Below are 19,947 nucleotides of genomic sequence, written 5' to 3' on the forward strand. Positions count from 1 at the left end.
GGGGGGGGGGGGCATTGCCCTCTGCATCTATAGGAAAATCGCCACAGTATATTATTTCTGGTTTCATACGTGACTTAAAAGTCACCTTTGAAATATTTTGGAAGTGGCTCTGGGGAGAGCAGCTGAGGCACCCTGCAGTGAACCACTGGTAACTGTACTGGAACGTCTTGAGAAGGCAAAGCGTTGCCCCGTTGTGCTTGACCCAGGGGCGACATCGTCCTCGCCGTGTACTTCATATTGCCCCCTTGGACTCAGGTCTAGTGAGCTGAAAACGCCCGACGACTCTCCAGCAAATATAGCCACATTGGAGTCGTCTGTTAGATACAGACTGTCACTTGAGACCTAAAAAATACACAAGTTAAATAACATTAGCCAGCTAGGCCTAATATTAGAGGTATCATGGCGTTTTCAAAACCTGATTTATTCAAGGTTATGAGGATAGCGCTCCAAACTAACTGGCCAAACATTTCATTATTTCTACATTTGAAGTTGAAAAAAAAAGAGCTACCATGACGAGCACAGTAGGCTAAGTTAGGCTAGTGGCTCTGATATTACTATCATTATAATTATTAGTAGTAGGCTAGTGGTAGTAAGCTAGTAGTAGGCCTAGTCGTATTTTTTTACCTACCTGAAAGATCCGACTTAACTTAAGGTTGGTCATGTCCTCGTCGCGCAAACAAACTCTTTTGTTCTTTCTGAACAAAATATACTGGTCCATCCTCGCAGCTGCCGTCATCGTCATAAGGCTATCCTTTATAGTCCCGGACCATGCGCTCCTGTCTGACTTCCGGTGCGAGAATATGAATAATGCTTGTTTTTGGTCTGTTTTTTCGTTCCTGTTGACTTTGAATTTCATTTTGTAATTAAAAAATGAAAATGAAAGAAAAATGCTGAGTAATTCAATTGTTGGTTTTGGGCTTCAAAACGAAAGTCAAATAAACCAGTCGTTTTTTGTTTTGTAATTCCCATTCATAAAGGGAAAATCCAATTACCAAAATATACACGGACCGCTACACCAGAAGGCAGAACGCAGCGAGCGAAGAAAAAAGAGCCTACCACCTAAACCAGCAATACTGTCCAATTATATTTAGCCTTAGTTATGGCCGCACTTGAACCATATGGGGATTTTATTCGTGAACTATTTGACAATGGAAAGACACGACGAGATCAGTACCACTCTAAAGCAATCTGGTGCACTGAAGTGCACCAGATTGCTTACGATGTGGAGCACAACCTTCGAAGAAGAAATCTAGTTTCTTTCTCCTTCTATGTAGCCTATTGTACAATATGTAGGCTACTTGTCATTTAGATGTATTTTAATGTTTTATGACCAGCTAGGTTTCTTAGTAAACAGCCACCTGGAATATCATGGCGATCTTCTCCACGGTCATATCGTCCACTCGCAGACTAAGTCGCCGGCTCCCACGGAAAACAATAAAGCTGGCCATTGTAGAATGCGAGACTCAATGGAAAGTTTGAGTCTCGCATATTCAAAGAACGAATTGTAGAATGCGAGACTCAATGGAAAGTTTGAGTCTCGCATATTCAAAGAACGAACCATACACAATCCGTGTATGGTTCTTTGAATATTCAGATTTAAAACTAAATCAGAAAAACCAAATAACAGAGTCGTTTTTGGGTTTTTCTGATTTGGTTTTGAAAAGGAATAAACAAATAAACGGAATTTTTCTGTTTTTTAAATCAAAACGGGAATACTGAATAATCCAGTTGCTTGTTTTGTTTGTGTGATATTTAGATACAACCACAATGAATGCCGGGAAAAGGGCACGTGGTTTAAAAAAATACATATAAGGACGTTCCAAACTTTCCATTGAGTCTCGCATTCTACAATGGCCAGCTTTATTGTTTTCCGTGGGCAAGGGCGTAACCATGGTTTAGACATTGGGGGGGTCCAATTTTTTATTATTATTTGTTAAGTGCATTGCCTACAATTCTATATTTATATATGAAAATGTGGACATTTAGAACATAGTTTCGAGGACTACATTGACCATTTGAATTCACATCTAAAGGAATAGTGTGATAATGTAATGTCTGCCCCGCCCCCCCCCCACACACACATACACACACACTTTGTTTTGGTTAGTTGCTTACTGACCTTAAACACACCTACCAATTACAATTATGCTCTTCCAGTAGTACTGTAGCAAAAAGGATAGCTTCCAATGGAAAAATACCACATACCCATGACCACATGTCATTATGTTATCAGAAGAACAGTGGCTGACCTTCGTGATCATTTTGGTCTATATATTCTGCTTGTATTAGAAGTAGGCTACTTTTATGTATTGCTGACATGTAGGCCCAGGTTATAAACAATGTTGTAAGGCTGTCTAGTCTCATATTCAAAATTCTCACCTTATCACCTGCATGTCCAGAGCATGTCCCTGTCTGGCCACTGCTTTCAGCATGCCTGTCAAGTTACTTACTGTCTGAAAAAAACTGCGTATGCTTGGCTGTTGGTCCAGTTTCTTCTGCTTTTTAGGTAACCTCAAATCCTCCATTGCTCAACTTTACTTTCTTGGCTCTCACTGAAGAAAGAGTGTGGGGTAACCATGACAACGCAGAAAGTCGCGAGGTGGTTTCAAACTAAAAGTGTACAATTAGGAGGGGGGATTCACACACTCAACAAACGGAAATAAATTGAAAATAAATAAGACATAACCAGTGATGTTGATAGGTTTTCAATGTAGTGAGTCCCCGGGACCCACAGGTGGCGAGTTGGGTGGGTCCCTGAGAAATTCAATGGGTCCCGACTCCCCAGTTTAAAAAATGTGTTTCTTTTTTATTATTATTCTATTTCTTAAAATAAATTAATAATGTTAAACTCCTTGATGGTGGTATGATATGGTTAGAGCTGGAGTACTCAACCGTTCATGTTTAACACTAGAAACGCCGGGCCATTTTTACTTACTCCTAGCGCCGCAAGAGGGGTCAAATGACCCCTAAGTAATTTTAATGAGAGGCTGTGCATTTGCACATAATGATCACTAGGTGGCGCCAATGAGCTATTACCGCGCGAGCGCCACATTTGTGTGTGTGTGTGTGTGTGTGTGTCACAAGCCTAGTCCTCACGATTTTGTCATAAATGTACATATATTCAATCAGAAGGATTGCAAAAAGAATCCTGTTTGATTTGCTCATTCGACACGAATGAGCACAGCACCGAGCAGTGGAAACGTGGGTTTATTTACTATGAAGTTCGTATTTTTAATTGTTGAAATGAAATCAGCGGTGACGAGCTAGTTGTTTTGGTAGCGGCTAAATTAGCATGTAGCGATACCTTGTACAGGGGATCACGTCTGCGCCGAGTAGATGCGCAGAGGGTTGAAACAGCGCTTGTCCGATCTGCTCACAAGAAGGTTTCTTTGGCCAGTTACTGTGATTAAACACGAGTTGTTTAATGTTCACAATGTATCGTTTTTCATGGGGAAAATGAGATGCGTCCCCGGGACGCATGGATAGTGAGTTTAGTGCGTCCTTTCAGATTTTAATGCGTCAGGGACGCAGGACGCGTACCTAGCAACATCACTGCATAACAAGAGACCGATCCATTGACAGGGTTCATAAAAAGAGAACATATATTTTACATTTTATCCTGCTGTATATTGGGGGGGACAGGTTAGTATTTTCTCAACATTGGGGGGGACACGACCCCCCCAAAGAATGCGTGGTTACGCCCTTGTCCGTGGGAGCCGGCGACTTAGTCTGCGAGTGGACGATATGACCGTGGAGAAGGCCGCCATGATATTCCAGGTGGCTGTTTACTAAGAAACCTAGCTGGTTATAAAACATTAAAATACATCTAAATGACAAGTAGCCTACATATTGTACAATAGGCTACATAGAAGAAGAAAGAAACTAGATTTCTTCTTCGAAGGTTGTGCTCCACACAGAACCTCCTCACCGTCATAACGGAGCACTTCGGTGCACCAGATTGCTTTAGAGCGGTACTGATCTCGTCGTGTGTCTTTCCATTGTCAAATAGTTCACGAATAAAATCCCCATATGGTTCAAGTGCGGCCATAACTAAGGCGAAATATAATTGGACAGTCTATTGCTGGTTTAGGTGGTAGGCTCTTTTTTCTTCGCTCGCTGCGTTCTGCCTTCTGGTGTAGCCTACAAATGTATCTATTTTTGTTTTTCTGTTTCGGGTTTAAAAAACCAACTAACAAAACACAAACACAAATGAAATGCCGTTTATTTGTTTATTCCTTTTGCCCTTTTTCCGTTTCAAAACCAAATCAGAAAAACCAAAGAACGACTGTTATTTGGTTTTTCTGATTTTGTTTTAAATCGGAATATTCAAAGAACGAACCATACACGGATTATACACGGATTCATTTAGTCGTTTTTTGGTTTTTCTGATTTGGTTTTGAAACCGAAAAAGGGCAAACGGAATAAACAAACTGTATTTTTCTGTTTTTTAAATCAAAACGGGAAAACTGAATAATTCAGTCGCTTGTTTTGTTTGCATGATATTTAGATAAAACCGCAATGAATGCCGGGAAAAGGGCATGCGGATTATAAAAGAGCAAGGTCTGTGTACTTTGCGGCCAATGGATTTTCGTTTTGAAATGAGAAAACCAAAATCGGGAAACGAGCTGTTTCCCGATTACCATATAGCGGGGGTCGGCAATAGGCGGACCGCGGTCCGGGTCCGGACCCAACTGACGTCCTCTCCGGACCGAGACACAATTGCAACAATAATATTAATAATGCGATTTTTTTTTAATATATATACCGTATTGGTCCGAATATAAGACGGCCTTTTTCCCCCTCGAAATAGGTCTGAAAAAGTTGGGTCGTCTGACTCGTCTTATATTCGGGGTCTAGTATTCAGAGCGCAGTTTCTCTTCTTCGCCTCTCCCTTTAAATGTCAATACACAGATTTGCGGCCGCAGGTTGCGCCAGAAATTGGTTCCGGGAAGAAGTAGTCCAGCATCCTTAACAACCAGACCGTTACCGGTGTTTAAAGACAGGCTGACCATTAGAGACAAGTGGCTCAAAAGTGGGTCAGGTCAATCAACAACAGCGGAGGAGCTATGATGCCAATTTTAAAATAATGGTCGTCAATAAGGCAGAGTCAAGTAACAACTGCCAAGCTGCCAAGAAGTTTGGGGCCACGGAGAGTAACGTAAGAAGATGGCGAGCACCAAAATAACGTCTCAAAGACGTCAACAGTCAACGCAAATCCTACCGTGGTCCTCAAAGTGGCCGTTTCAGTGAGGTTGACCGGAGAGTTTTTGAATACGTCAGAGAAAACGCGCTTTGGGCGGAGCCGGTGGAAGCGGAGCAGCTGGGGAGCGATGACAGCGAGAGCAAACACAGCGGGGCAGAGGACGTGTGTGAGCGATAGCGAGAGATCGGAGGAGAAGTTTGGCGAATTTTAGTTAAGTTTAGTTAAATATGTGGCCTGTATTTTTCAAAATGTTCCCAATGTTGCTTGATATTAATTTTGAATCATACTGTACATATTTTGCCTTGAAAGTGCCGTGGCCTTTACTGGCATTATTATAAGTGTTTAATTCACTGTTCTTTGTTCTGCAAATCTGGTCTGCAAATCTTTTTTTCTAAATGTTTGTGTTGAAAAACGGGGGGTCGTCTTATAATCAGGGTCGTTATATTCGGACCAATACGGTACTTATATTGGCTAAATATGCCTCTGAATCATAATGCACACCTTGACTGTTGGTACATAAAACACATGCAGTCCTATATCAGTGAAAACAACGGTCATAAAAAATGTGTGATAGACCCCCGGACCCAAGCTTGAGGATTTTTTTTGAAACTGGACCCATTAGGATTTTAATTGCCTACCCCTGCCATATAGAGATAGGAAAACAAAAATCCGAAAATGACCCATTTTCCGAATTTTGTTTTGATAATAGAAAACGGAAAACGGTAAAACGACCAGTTATCTGATTTTCTTTGATGTGCTTAAACATGGACATCGGGAATTAAAATACTGCGTGGAAATCTTCTTTCTCAATTTTGCGAAGATTTTGTGTTGTGACCCGGAAGTTGCTCTCACAAGCTTAACCGTTATGTAACCAGGTGTAAGAAACACTGTTAATTTAGTACCATAAAAGAAGAGAGACTGTTTACATTAATTATCTTATTTGTTTTGAATGCACCGCTCAACTCGCATGGTCCCACGTAGGGTACCTACGTGGGACGTTGCTCTTCCAGTCTTTTCGGATCTCAGCCAGAGAAGCGAGGGCAGCTGTGTGTTAAGGAGAAGAGGAAAACCAGAGAAAAAACCCAGAGTGAAACCTGTGAAAAAGGAAAAAGAGTCGGAGCACTTACCCAGTAGAGGTCCGGAGCCAAGTGGCTGAACGAAGGAAAGTTAAGTCGGTAAGACGAGTTAATTATCCGATGAAAAGATAGCTTGACGCTTACCGTCGTCGTCCATGCTAATGCTAGCTCTGTGCTTAGCAGGCTAACTGCTTGCCTGTCCTCCGGAGAGCTGCTACGAGGTTCGGCATCGGCATACTCCACCTTGATACACAGAGCAACGGTGAGAAATTTGCTCTTTAGCTGCTCTGGTGCTATTTTCCTGTTGTTTTCCGTGTGCTGAAAGAAAGCAGTGGTGATCAGTGTTGGGATAGTTCACTTTCTACGTGAACTAGTTCAAAGTTCAGTTCACAAATTTTAAAATGAACTAGTTCAGTTCAACGTTCATAATTCAAAGATTTGAACTAAGTTCACAGTTCCAAAAAATTAACTAGTTCATAGTTCTTTTTTTCAATATGTTGCTGTGTGAGCTATTATTTTTTTCTTGTATTTTGAACATCGAGCCCACTTCGTGATTTGTCTAGGATGATATAGAGTGGTTGAATCAAGCATCGTAGCGAAAATGTATTGTACATTTAGCGCATTTTGTAAATCCCATTGATTTCTGTTGGAAGACTCATTGCTTCGTTGGCCGGAAGCGGAAAGGGAACTAGTTTGGTTGTAGTTCAAATTTGGTTGTAGTCTTTTCGCTCGGTTCTAGCCCTACTGTTGAGTCGGAGAACCGAGTGAAAAGACTACAACCAAACGTAAACAGCCCCCATTTACGTTTCCGGCCAACAAGCAATGATTCTAGGAGGTATTCTAGTCCGCTGAGCTATGAGCCAGCGGGAGATAACGTTATGGATTGTACATATTTATAATTCGAAATTCGTCTCAGCCTTTATACCACAGACACTCTAGGGTCCATAGCATATAACCGTGTTGTCTGATTACAGTTTGATTCATTTTTCACTATTTAACAGATCTCGTTCTGAAGAATAATCACCGCGCCATTCGTTTCAATGGGAATCGGGACGGTCTATACTTTCAACATAAAGTGTATTTATATTTTTTAATTCGTCCCAGCCTTTACACCACAGACACTATAGGGTCTATAGCATATAACCGCATATTCTGATTGCAGTTTAATGTAACAGTAAGCTGACAACGCCGCAACTGCAAATGAAACACACGGAGATAACCATGGCAACCGGTCAAACAAATCATTCTGCGCGCGCATCCGCCGTTTTGATAAACAAATAACCCCCCAATTGAACGAAGTTAAACCGAGTGCGCGTGCCGTTCACAGACACCAGAATGAACGAGTTCACAGTAACGTTCATCAGGCAGTAATACAGTACGTTCAGTTCACGTTCGCCGAAAATATGAACGAGTTCATGAACTATCGTTCAATGAACGCGTTCAGGCACAACACTGGTGGTGATATTAGGGAAAAAAGAGTAATTTGATATGTTGTGAATGTGATGAATATAAAACAATAGTTTATTTTGTATTGTGCAATTTATTGAAGACATTTATGTTATTCCAACTGAGTTTAAAGCAATTAGAGGGTAATTTTTGGTGCAGATCTCGGACATGAATAGGCCTATAGTGTAAGAGTGAACTAAGCACAATTCTTTCATACCTCTGAGTCTAACTCAAAATGTGTACTGTTATGTTATTTGCACATGGTTCAGATGTTTATAATTAATGGTTTTGTATGTTAATGGTTACTTGCCATAAGTATTATTTAAACTGTTCACATGAACAGGTAAATGTGTGAGCACTTTAATATTTAGTTCTCATGAATGATACACTAAAGATTGAACGTTGTACAACAAAGACAGAGATTTGAGAATTGAATAGAGATGAAGATTTGTCAGAATAAGATGTAATTGTGTGCATCTTTTGACATCTGATATCCCTAATGATGCATCTGAGAATGGATAGTGTTGAATGTATTGTGTGACCCTGTCTACAGGTCAGGTTTTTTAGAGGACTGAAGAGTCTGAGGTTCAGGACAACTTCCTGCTGTAAAAGATGGCGAGCCAACTACCCTGATTGAAGATTAGCACCGAGGAGATATTCACGTACACACTCATTCACACAAATAATACACTCACATTACACTACAAGGAACCTTGGAATCAGGTGAACTTGCAACAACTCCTTTTATTTTAAGGGCCCCAACAGACATTTTTGTTTTAAGTGTGCACACTACTTTTTTATTTTTCTTACTGTTTGGTATAATATTTTGCATTTTGTACGAACCAGACAAATTACTTTGTTCACTGTAAAATATAAGAGTGGCTACTCAAATGTTACTCTTGTGTCTGCCTCATTGTTGTTGCTCAGTACAGTGGCTCCTCTCGAATTTGGTCTCTTCTGATTCTGGTCCTGGTCTTATTGTTAGTCCAACTTATATTATACTGTAATTCACTTTTACACTCCTAAAATTGGTTAGTTACATTTAATTAAGCATGGAATGGAAATGGAGAGCTTCATATTGTTTCGCGGACCCAAACGGCTGACTATGAAGCAAGAGGACATGTCTGCAGACAAAATTTGCAGGATTTTTCAGGTGATGTTACTTTTCAACTTATAATTGACACTTTTATCCATTGCAAAATAAATGCTCACACAGTTCACAGCGCCTTAGCCTGGTGGCATGTCATTCTACGACAGGTAGAATGAGTTAATGTTAGCATAGCCGCGGCTATTTTTTGAGCGCAAAATAGTTTTTTGACTTCCCACATGCAATTTTACAAACGGTAACATTAACATTTTGATTTGAACATTAACTCATTTGTTGGAGAGACTAGTGATGTACTAGTAGTGGTAATAATACTAGTTGACATGACATAACTGTTTAGGGATGTTCTCTCAACTAGATTGATTAGTTAGCATAGTTCGCTAAATATCTAACTACCAGGGCTCGCAAATATCTAGCCACTCCTTCATCCACGATGCCGTGTGAAAGACGTTGTTGTCACTTGTCAGTCACAGGACACATGGTGCTAAAGAAGCCGTCAGCTTTACTGTCAGGGAATGTGAACAAGGTAGTTTGCCACACCAGCTGGCGAAAGGAAGACTAGATTGTGTCATGGTGTGGTCAATGGTTGTTTGACAATAAGGCCTAAAAAAAAAAATTGTTTGGTTCCGGTTTCCGACCGACCCTGTCAATTTATGTGCGACCCAAATTATTTTATGAGCTTTAAAAAAAAAAAGATTTTTTTTTTATTTTTTTATGCAAACTATAATCACGTTTTGGTACAGCACCTCTTCATTCTGTACAAGGATGAGCGAATTTTCTCGTTTTTAAATGAAAACAACCTACCTATCATTCGCTGGAAAAAATAAAATAAAAAAATAATATAAATTCCCTACCTACCCATGACCTCAACTGACAACCAACAGGAACCAAACATTTTTTTTTTTTAGGCCTAAAGAGACATTTTCAACCATCCACTAAAACAATGGCTAAGAAGCCCAAATCATTTCTGTTTGATTTGAAAAGATAAGAAACATTTGTATTCAACCAAACAATAGCTAAAAAGCCCGAATTCTTTTTGGGATGATGATATATTAATGTTCCATATGGAAAAGCAAAGAGAACTGCTAAAGACTTGGCGCTCTGAGATTCTTCTGAACAAACTTCTGAAGAGTGCGTTACAAATAAAATAAATTATTATTATAATTATTATTAAAGAACTGCTGAGTTGCAGCACCATTGTTTTAGTTTTTCATTAATGAAAAAAGAAAACATGTTAAATGTATATATCCGTCTTTTGTCATGATTAATATACAGAGAAAATCGGTAATATGTGATAAATCAAGATTAATCCACAGATTAATCCACACTTTTTTTTAAAATAATTTCACAGCCCTAATATATGTATGAATTGTTTTAAGTATGTTGACCTGTGATGTATATTTGTTATGGAAACACGGGATTAGCATTAGTATTTGTACTATTTAATTACAATGTTTTTTAATCCTTTATGGTATTTTTCATTTAATTCTATCAAACAGGTCAGTTGCAGCAGTCTTTATATCACGGACGACTCCAACACTGCAATATTTCCAGAGCCAGCAGGCCATTTTTCAATCATTAATCTAACTAATCGCAGTCATTATGAGGTCCACGGCGATGCAGAGCACCTTCCACCCGTTGCTGGTGCTCCTGCTTTTGGGTTCATGCGCCGACCCTCACCGGCTTCTGCTTCTGCCACATCTTTTTCTGCGTCTGGTTTTTCCACTGAAACACCACCACCACCACCACGAGCTGGAACTCCACGAGCTAGTGGAGCTAGCTTGTTCCAGGGAAGATCATTCCAAAGGCTACTTGTTAAATATGTAACTGATCTCTGCTGCTAAAATCTCGTCCTATAATATATAAATATCATTTTAGGCCCATAGGTGTGATTTTAAGACGGTCTGATTTATCCCCAGGTCAATCCATCTGGCAGAAATTGTTAATGAGAAACTCAGTCCTTCCAGGACAGTAGTTGTGCGCTTTTTGGAAGCTGAGGCCTGCGTTGAACGAATTTCGGCCAAAGTTCAAGATGCCGTAGGCTCTGATGAGCCTATTACCTTAACGGACACCCAAGGAAACGAAATAATGGACTCTGAGGGCACAAGAAGTAAGTTATATGATCAGAAACTTGCTTCTAATTTGTGGTTTCTAATAAACCTTAATGTTGATTTTAAAGGAGTCATTGATTGCAAAAAAACAAATTTACCTTGTCACAGTTGATTAACGACAGTTCAGTGGGTAAAATGTACATACAATGAACCCTTAAAGTCCATTGACACTTCTTTCATATGCAAATCTCAATTAAAAACCGGTAGGTATGTAAAGCAGGATTTGCTAAGAAGATGTAGCTGAAAAGGTGCTGTTCTGACCCTTTGTTCATTACAACAGCAAGCTGTAGTATTATGTTGTTGCTAACGTATCCTCCCTGTTTCTATTATCGGTAGATGTGATGGTTTAGTTTATTGGCAATGTGGCTAACGTTATTTCATGTCCCTGACTGTGTTTCATTCAAATAAATAACACGTGTTTGTTTACAGCCCAACCAATGTTACATACCCTATTTGGAGACCGTAAGGAACCGTGTGAAATACCCCCAAAAAGTCAATGACCCCTTTTAAAAACAGAAGTGAAGTTAATGTTTTCTGACTTCTTAGGTTCCCAGTTCTGGAAACAGAACTCAAGAAAAATATATGCTGTGCCTGAAAGTGACTTTGTGGAGTTTCAGAATGGGAGAAGAGCTAAAACAAGGTAATACAACATTTGATCTGTAGGCAAATTCATATATGAACTAAAACTTCCTGAAGGAAATACCAGTGTAATGCAAAAGTTTAGAAAGGAAAAAGAAAAGAAAGTAGAGTGGAAGAATAATTATTATTTGAACTTAATTTAATCTGCTTTTTTGAGTGATGATCATGAATGAAGTCATTATGATTCAATTATATGACAACAATGTCTCATAGGTTGACGCTTTTACAGAGTAAAATAAAGATTTATAAAATATTCAGAAAGATATTCAAACATTTGTTCATATGCACCATTTGAAAGAAATCTTTAATCCTTTCTTTTCTGTTCATACATTTAAGTCGAAGGGATGGAGATTCAAGCCTGCAGGAGGTCCTTGGACGTGTTGACCAGCTGAAGCAAGCCGCCGGGAGTCTCCAAGAGGTCACTAATTCAATCAACCAGCTGTCTCAGCTGGCCAAGTCTCAAAAGGAGGAGATCATGGCAAATGTCGGTTTGCAGCCCTTAAAGGAAGCCTTTGCATGTCTTGTGTGTAAAGGTACGTGGAAGATATGTAACAGTAGGTCATTCTACAGTACAAAACATAGCCGCCTGCCACCCTCAAGCACTGCGCTGACCAGCTGTCACGGGTGTTCATCGCCATCTTCAACATTCACTCGGCGATAAAACACACTTCTGATTGCTTACAGTTAATTTCCTTCTATATTGCAACTAACAATTAAATGTTATTTTCTGCATCAATTTATAATATATATTTTTTTAACCTTGCAGCTGTAATGGCAGATCCCATGTTCGCCACATGCTGTGAATCGATAATTGGATGTCGTACCTGTGTGGAGCTGTGGTTAGTCACATCAGACCACTGCTTGAAATGCAGGGCAGGAGACTTTGAAAATAAAATACATGAAGTGAAGGGTCTCTCTGCTGCCTTGTCACTTTTCAAGGAGAGAATAATTTAATAGATTTGATTTGATAGATAATTGTTTGTTATTGTTTGTTATGTTTACATTACTGGAACTACCTCAATTTGTTTGTTGGATGTTATTATGGGTACATGACCAGAAAGATGTTGTTTGTTGTAATGTTTATATTGTGTGTGACCGTTTTAAAAAAAAAAAAAAAAAAAAGAAGAAAAAAAAGACAACTTCCACTTTATCATTGTTGTAATAAAATGTTATTTTTGGTATACTGCTTCTTCATTGACCATTGCAGATCACTGTGTAACAGGTCGCACATGTCTTGAGGTGATATCAATCAGAGACCTCACTGCATTTTTAAAAGGGCCATAGTTATGGTTAACCACATTTTGGTAGAGGGATAGCAAATCAAAGAGAGAACCAAACTCAGTTTCAGTCCATTGTTGGGCTTCTTCAGAGGGGAAAGGATCACTTCCAAAAATGGATTCTCTTTTCAAGGCTGATCCCATTTCCTGCTGATACAGGTCAGCTGCAACTGCACCGACTGGCAGAAGGTCCTCAGAAAGTTTTGCAGGATACCCTTCTTTAGCCAGTTCGTTTGGTATTCCCCTTCCTGCAAGACAGTAAAGTGAGTAGTGAGATTAAAGGGGTTACACTTGTGGGGAGGTAATCGTTTTGCCAATGATGTTTTGACTTGTTATTTTAGTTGTCTTTCACAGCATATTGGAGTTGACAATAATGACTAAGCTTCATTCAGATGGGGGTCATTCCTACAAAATTCACCCAATATAAATGCCCTCAAATTAAAGATGAATGTCTGTGCTTTGAGCATGTATTCATTTACATTCAACTCCAAACCTGTAGAAGTCATCTAAAATAGCAAGAACATGGTCAACGTCCAAAAAACTTGATTCTAACTAATAACATGTTTTACTAATTGAATCTGCCCCTCTACAGTAAGTACTGGATTTGCAGTGTTGCAATTTGAGCTACACATTTGTGAATCCATTTCAGATTGAACTCTACAATAGAACATCAAAATTAATTTACACTGCTTTATTAGCAAGTTATGCCTGTAATACAGCCAGTAAAATGAAATTAATCATACCTGGGATCCTGTGTGCATTCCATGCCTGTACGACATTTGTGATGCCAATCCTAGCCAGCTGGCATGTCAGGTTTGACACACAATACCTGGATGTGTTGTCCTCCATGTCCAGTTCCTCCTGGTCCACCAGCTGTACCAGAGCTGTCTTCAAAGGGTAGTTGACTCGAGCATTCACCTCCGACCACATTCTCTCTATCACATGGTTCTGTGCAGGTTATAAGGATAGTGTCAGTCTGCCTGCCCTCATTAGAAATACGCCTCAATGGCAAGAAACCAGGATTCATTTTTAACAACACATTTATTTTACCCTTGTAGAAGGTGTCTGAAGGTAGGGCTGCCTTTGAGTATTGTGTCAAAGGCAGCTGAAGATAAATCACAGACAAACATAAAATATACATAAACAGCATCAGTCTCTTAGCCATGGCCAGCTAAAGTGACAATTACATTTTTTTGTCAAAATTGGAATGATATCAATAATAGTAAAACTGGAAAATGAACTAAGAAACTGGAAGAGGGAAAAGGTTTTTTGTTTTTTCCAAATTAATTATTTCCATATTACAAATCTAGGTTTTAACCTTTTTTAATGTACTTGTTCAAGTCTGGGTCCTCCTAAGGAGACAACTTTGGGTTCCACCTTACAAAGTCTGTGAAGTTAATTTACCGGTACACTTCCTCATAAATCACGATGTTGTTCTTTATTGGCATGGTGGAGTGACCGACCACCTTCTTGCTGAAACCATCGATAGCCATAACATGAGTCACTCCAAACATAACAAGCTTCTCATTCTGATCTACATGCAGCTTGTGACCCATGTATTCTGCATTGTAGGGTATGGGGTTCAGATTCCGGGCACCCTAAAATATAAGAATTACATTATAATAAAAACTCAATAATCTTTCATTCGTATGATTAGAATCTCAACACGTATGTTCTATTGAAATGTAGAAAACACAATGCTATTTGACCTTACCTGCTGTCTTGCAATGTGGTAGGGTTGATGAATACTTCTCAACACATTGCCCACTCTGCCTTCAGAAGCTGTGGGGGGGGGGGGGGGGGGGGGGGGGTAGGTATGGTGTTTAGCATACATAATATATATACATATTATAAAACAATTGGGTTCTATCGAGTTATTAAGCTGTTTCTGATTGGACGAGAGACGTTCCATGAGTTGGAATATCCCAGGACATCCCAACTCTGACTTTCACAGCTAATAATAAATCACTCTGCGATGAAACATTCTAAAGCGCGTTGATGATAACCGTTAGTTCTTGTAATTCCAAACCAAGACGTTGACTGGAACCATTTTTTGTTGCGGAGAAACAATGGTGAAATTAACATTTTTTAAATCAATAACTTCGTGTTGAAATGTTAATTGGTTGAATATAAAATTGTTTTATAAAAGCAATATAGTACTCGTGCGAGTGGGGTAGGTAAGGGATATTGTTACCTGCTGTTACCTATGGCCGAACACCACCCGTGGGAATATCCCTTACCTACCCCACTCGCAGCCTACTATATTGCTTAAATATATATATTTAATTATAAATAATAAATCATCTTAGTTTAAATGTAAATTTTATACTAAATGTTACATTTGATAATAATGTGATTAAGACGTGCATTTTTTAAAAATACAGAAATATTTTCTGTTGATTAACAACCAACGTGTTTATGAATTAAATCCAAAAATTGCATTAGCACCAGTCAGATGCCCGACTTTGCATATAACTGTGGTCAGCTTTTTATGTAAGAGTAGCATTCCTTTGTATGTTTAACAAAAGCGGTAATCGTGAAAGGTGGATGATAAAAAAAAACCTACCTCGAGAATACCTTCAGCGACTTCAACTTGAAGTTGACTATCAGGGCAGAAGTCCCTGACAAGCCCCTGCTCAGCACACCACCTCCGCACATTCCCCTCGGAAAACCCCCGTGTAGTTCCAAACTGGGTGCATAACGCAGTGGCGATATCCCCACAGGACATTCCATTATTTCGGTGTTCTAAAATAAAACCTGCAAATTCGTGCAATGCCATTTTGAGGTGCGTCTCAAGGATGTCTGGCTCCAAATTAAATACACCGCCAACTACTGATAGCTTGGCTCCAAATTAAATACACCGCCAACTACTGATAGCTTCCGGGTCACAACACAAAAATCTTCGCAAAATTGAGAAAGAAGATTTCCACGCATTATTTTAATTCCCGATGTCCATGTTTAAGCACATCAAAGAAAATCAGATAACTGGTAGTTTTACCGTTTTCTATTATCAAAACAAAATTCGGAAAATGGGTCATTTTCTGATTTTACGATCTCTATATGGTAATCGGGAAACAGCTCGTTTCCCGATTTTGGTTTTCTCATTTCAAAACGAAAATCCATTGGCCGCAAAGTACACGGGCCGAGCGAGCAAGGTACGTTTTATTACTCTGTTTTCTGGGAATAATTGACGCAAGCAGAAACCAGAAAACAAGCCGTTTTTTCGTTTTGACAAGAAAACGAAAATCAAGATTTCAGTTTGTTTATTCGTTTCTACGTTTTGTCAAAAAAACGAAAATCAATATTTCAGTTCGTTTTTTGGTTCTTACTGAGCGAAACGAATTTACCACTCAATATCTGGTTTCCGCCGGTGGGCGGGTCCTCTTATTGGCTAGCGTGCTTCATTGCCCTGTGCTCTTCATAATAAAAGTTCTTCCGTTTGATAATGTCGACAAAAATATTACTTTATTATAGACACTAGCAGACACAGAGGACCACACCACCCACAGTCAAGACTGACACGGCTTCAAATAACAATAATAGTGTTCATAATCATTTGACAATGAGAACTTATGAAGTTATGATGACTTCAGTGCAGTTGATGTTTAGCCACAGTTAATACATGCAGAATAGACCTGAGGGCTTTACTACGACATCATTGTCCGGCTCTGAACTATGCGCTCTGTACGCGTTCACATCAAAGGAGCTGCGATCGCGGGCTGCTGATTTCCTCACAGCCTGAGAGCTATGAGGAATACAAGTGATTACAACACATTTCTGACAGCTGCACATTGCACAGGGCTCTCCGCGAGACGCACGCAATTCAACCCATGCACACGCTCACACCGTCACACGCCACACAACTTGCGCCGCTATTTAACAGTGGAAGGGTAGGAATCAAATGCGTCCGGGTGAAATTTCAAAATCGTCCGGGATTTATTAAAGCCTCAATACATGTTCACATTTAATGGGTCTGTCACAAACTAGTTGGGCTACGCCCTCCCCTACTCAGTTCTGTTCGCTTTGCATTGGTGGAAGTGAGTAGGGGGAGTGGTTAAGTAAAGCCTTCAGATTGGACGGTTTGACTTTAGAGTTACCGTCATGTTTTGTATTATTTTTTTTACCATTATTGTTTTATAGGGACAAACATTAACACATTTCTCCTGCAGGGGATTGATAAAGTTCTATCTATGTAACAGAAGGAAACACTTGCTCATACTCCATCAAATATTCATACTCATACTTTGCACACTTTACCACAGCATTGGCCTACTGAATGCCACAGATATATTTTTAAGCATTGGACTGAATGCCGCATAAATATAATATATGTTTTGCACGTTTGCAACGTTTAAAAGTTCAGGGAAAAGTATATGCCTCTACTGGTGTTGCTTAGGCCAACCTTTTGAGGCAGTGTTGTTTCTGAATATTAGTGTTAAGGGCCAATAATGCCTACTATCATACATTAGTCACCATGTCTGTGGACAAATTTGTATGCAGTCACATATTAATATATCCCTTAATATATAGGTGCTGTACAAGCAAATCATATTGACTACTCTGTACAGTGACAAAGAGTGTACAGTAACCTACTTCATTCAATATTGAATAGGCTACTGTAGCCTACACTATGTACAAATGGTTTTGCTCTTTGCTCATGGCAGTTGTGGCAGTCATTTTAACATGTCAGCAGGCAAGCTTCACTCATTCCAGGATGCATTATGCTTTGTCCTATAGCCTACTTGGAACGTGTTTTGAAATGGATCTATACTAGCCTATATAAATTTGCCAGCTGGAATACAAAGCAAACTCTCCTTCAAATGCACATTCATGGAAGTCTTGTATTGTCATCCCCAAATAATGCTGCAATGTAATAATATACATCTTTAAATGCACAATAATGAGTCAATTTTTTTATTATGACTTATCAAAGATTTTTATTGGCTCCCAGAATGCAGGTCTGTTAGTGACTCCCAGTATCTCTAAAAACAGACCGGGAAGTAGAGCATTCAGTTACTGGGCTCCTTTACTGTGGAACCAGCTCTCCCCATGGGTCAGAGAGGCTACTATAGATCCATTCCAAAACATGTTCCAAGTAGGCTATAGGACAGGACAACGCATAATGCATCCTGGAATGAGTGAAGCTTGCCTGCTGACACGTTAAAATGACTGTCACAAGTCACAACTGCCATGAGCAAAGAGCAAAACCATTTGTACATAGCGTAGGCTACAAGCCTATTCGATATTGAATGAAGTAGGTTACTTTACACTCGCTGTCACTGTACAGAGTAGACGATAGGCCTATGATTTGCTTGTACAGCACCTTAAAAAACTCACTGTAGCCTATATTCATAGGCACACCCAGCCTCGCTTTCAATATAACACGCACTCGCATTCTGTAAACACCATCAGTAAATAATAGGCTAATATGAAAACAATATAAAATATCTTTCAACTAGAAAAGATTATTTGTTTACTGTAAATGGATAAAGGTCAACAAATGCGCAATTTTCAGCTGTCAGAAATGTGTTGTGATCACTTGTATTCCTCATAGCTCTCAGGCTGTGAGGAAATCAGCAGCCCGCGATCGCATCTCCTTTGATGTGAATGCGCACAGAGCTCAGAGTTCAGAGCCGGACAATGACGTCGTAGTAAAGCCCTCAGGTCTACTCTGCATGTATTAACTGTTGCTAAACATCAACTGCACTGAAGACATCACTTCATAAGTTCTCATTTTCAAATGATTATGAATACTATTATTGTTATTTGAAGCCGTGTCAGTCTTGACTGTGGGTGGTGTGGTCCTCTGTGTCTGCTAGTATCTCTAATACAGTAATATTTTTGTCGACATTATCAAACGGAAGAACTTTTATTATGAAGAGCATAGGGCAACGAAGCACGCTAGCCAATAAGAGAACCCGCCCACCGGCGGAAACCAGATATTGAGTGGTAAATTCGTTTCGCTCAGTAAGAACCAAAAAACTAATAAACTAACTGAAATTTAGATTTTCGTTTTTTTGACAAAACGAAGAAACGAATAAACAAACTGAAATTTTGATTTTCGTTTTCTTGTCAAAATGAAAAAAACGAAAAAACTGCTTGTTTTCTGGTTTCTGCTTGTGTCAATTATTCCCAGAAAACAGAGTAATAAAACGTACCTTGCTCCTTGCTCCTCTAAATGCAGTTTATTTGTTTATTCCTTTTTTCCGATTCAAAACCAAATCAGAAAAACCAAAAATCAACTCTGTTCATTGTTTTTTCTGATTTTGTTTTAAATCGGAATATTCAAAGAACGAACCATACACTGATTATTTTAGTTTCTCTTTTGTGTTATTTTGAATAATTGGATTGTGTCTTTATTTGTCCACTAATCTTTTTTATGTATTTTGTTGTATTGTGCACATGAAAATGTTCGATTGCATAAGCCTTGGCACCACTATCAAATCATCCTTATGCACAGTTCTGTTGTGAAGCAGTTGCATGAGTTGCTCTAGATATAATTCATTCATCATTCATAATTATTGCATATTATATCCTGTTTGATATTTGTGTATTTTGGTAAGATTTTATGTGTGTCCAAAATCACCAAATAGGTTTGAGTACTGAATTATGACAACTAGGCGGTGGAGCTCCTGTGCAAATACCTTGACTGGCAGCTCGGTAAGGCAATCCATGCAAAGCTCTGGTGTTAGGTGCCGGGACCGGCGGTGGAGGTAGGTGTCTATCGCTGTCTGAATTCTTAGGGAAAGTCACATAGGACGACGTCTTTGGCTGTTTCTCAAACAACATACAAGAGGCAGAGAAATGTACACAGGATTTTCTTTACAACGCAATAAGCAATCCAATACATCACCATTACATTCGTAACATAGATTAGAAATAAGCGCCCATGCCAAATAGAAAGTTTAAAACAATAAATTCATCTAACCATTTGATTTTAAGGTTAATTACCCTTCTGCATGTGCTCATCAATTAAATTCTGCGTGATTTGTCGCAGATTTGTCAATAGTCTCTTGACCCACAACCTGGCCTACAAAACTGGTCATCAACCCACAAGGAGCTACTTGTCAACGCCCCCACATGGATAGTC

The 19,947-nt window shown here is 39.3% G+C and overlaps 1 protein-coding gene and 3 long non-coding RNA genes across 4 annotated transcripts in view; 2 read left to right on the forward strand and 2 right to left on the reverse strand.

Moving 5' to 3' along the window:
- LOC132469551 (capping protein, Arp2/3 and myosin-I linker protein 3-like) overlaps positions 1 to 19,947 on the reverse strand; it is a 189,467-nt gene that overhangs the window by 18,352 nt on the left and 151,168 nt on the right. The window contains 1 exon segment of the mRNA XM_060067536.1: positions 19,502 to 19,628. Coding sequence (XP_059923519.1) covers positions 19,502 to 19,628 — 127 coding nt within the window.
- Positions 1,882 to 3,434, forward strand: LOC132469069 (uncharacterized). The gene is made up of 2 exons (XR_009528331.1): positions 1,882 to 3,074; positions 3,334 to 3,434. It is a non-coding gene; the product is annotated as an uncharacterized LOC132469069 (long non-coding RNA).
- LOC132469075 (uncharacterized) lies at positions 11,233 to 12,672 on the forward strand. The gene is made up of 3 exons (XR_009528336.1): positions 11,233 to 11,581; positions 11,917 to 12,113; positions 12,347 to 12,672. It is a non-coding gene; the product is annotated as an uncharacterized LOC132469075 (long non-coding RNA).
- On the reverse strand, positions 12,820 to 13,954 carry LOC132469084 (uncharacterized). The gene is made up of 3 exons (XR_009528344.1): positions 13,908 to 13,954; positions 13,601 to 13,805; positions 12,820 to 13,105 (listed from the first exon to the last, which is right to left on the reverse strand). It is a non-coding gene; the product is annotated as an uncharacterized LOC132469084 (long non-coding RNA).

The sequence above is a fragment of the Gadus macrocephalus genome, chromosome 12, assembly GCF_031168955.1.
Source record: "Gadus macrocephalus chromosome 12, ASM3116895v1".
Lineage (NCBI taxonomy): Eukaryota > Metazoa > Chordata > Actinopteri > Gadiformes > Gadidae > Gadus > Gadus macrocephalus.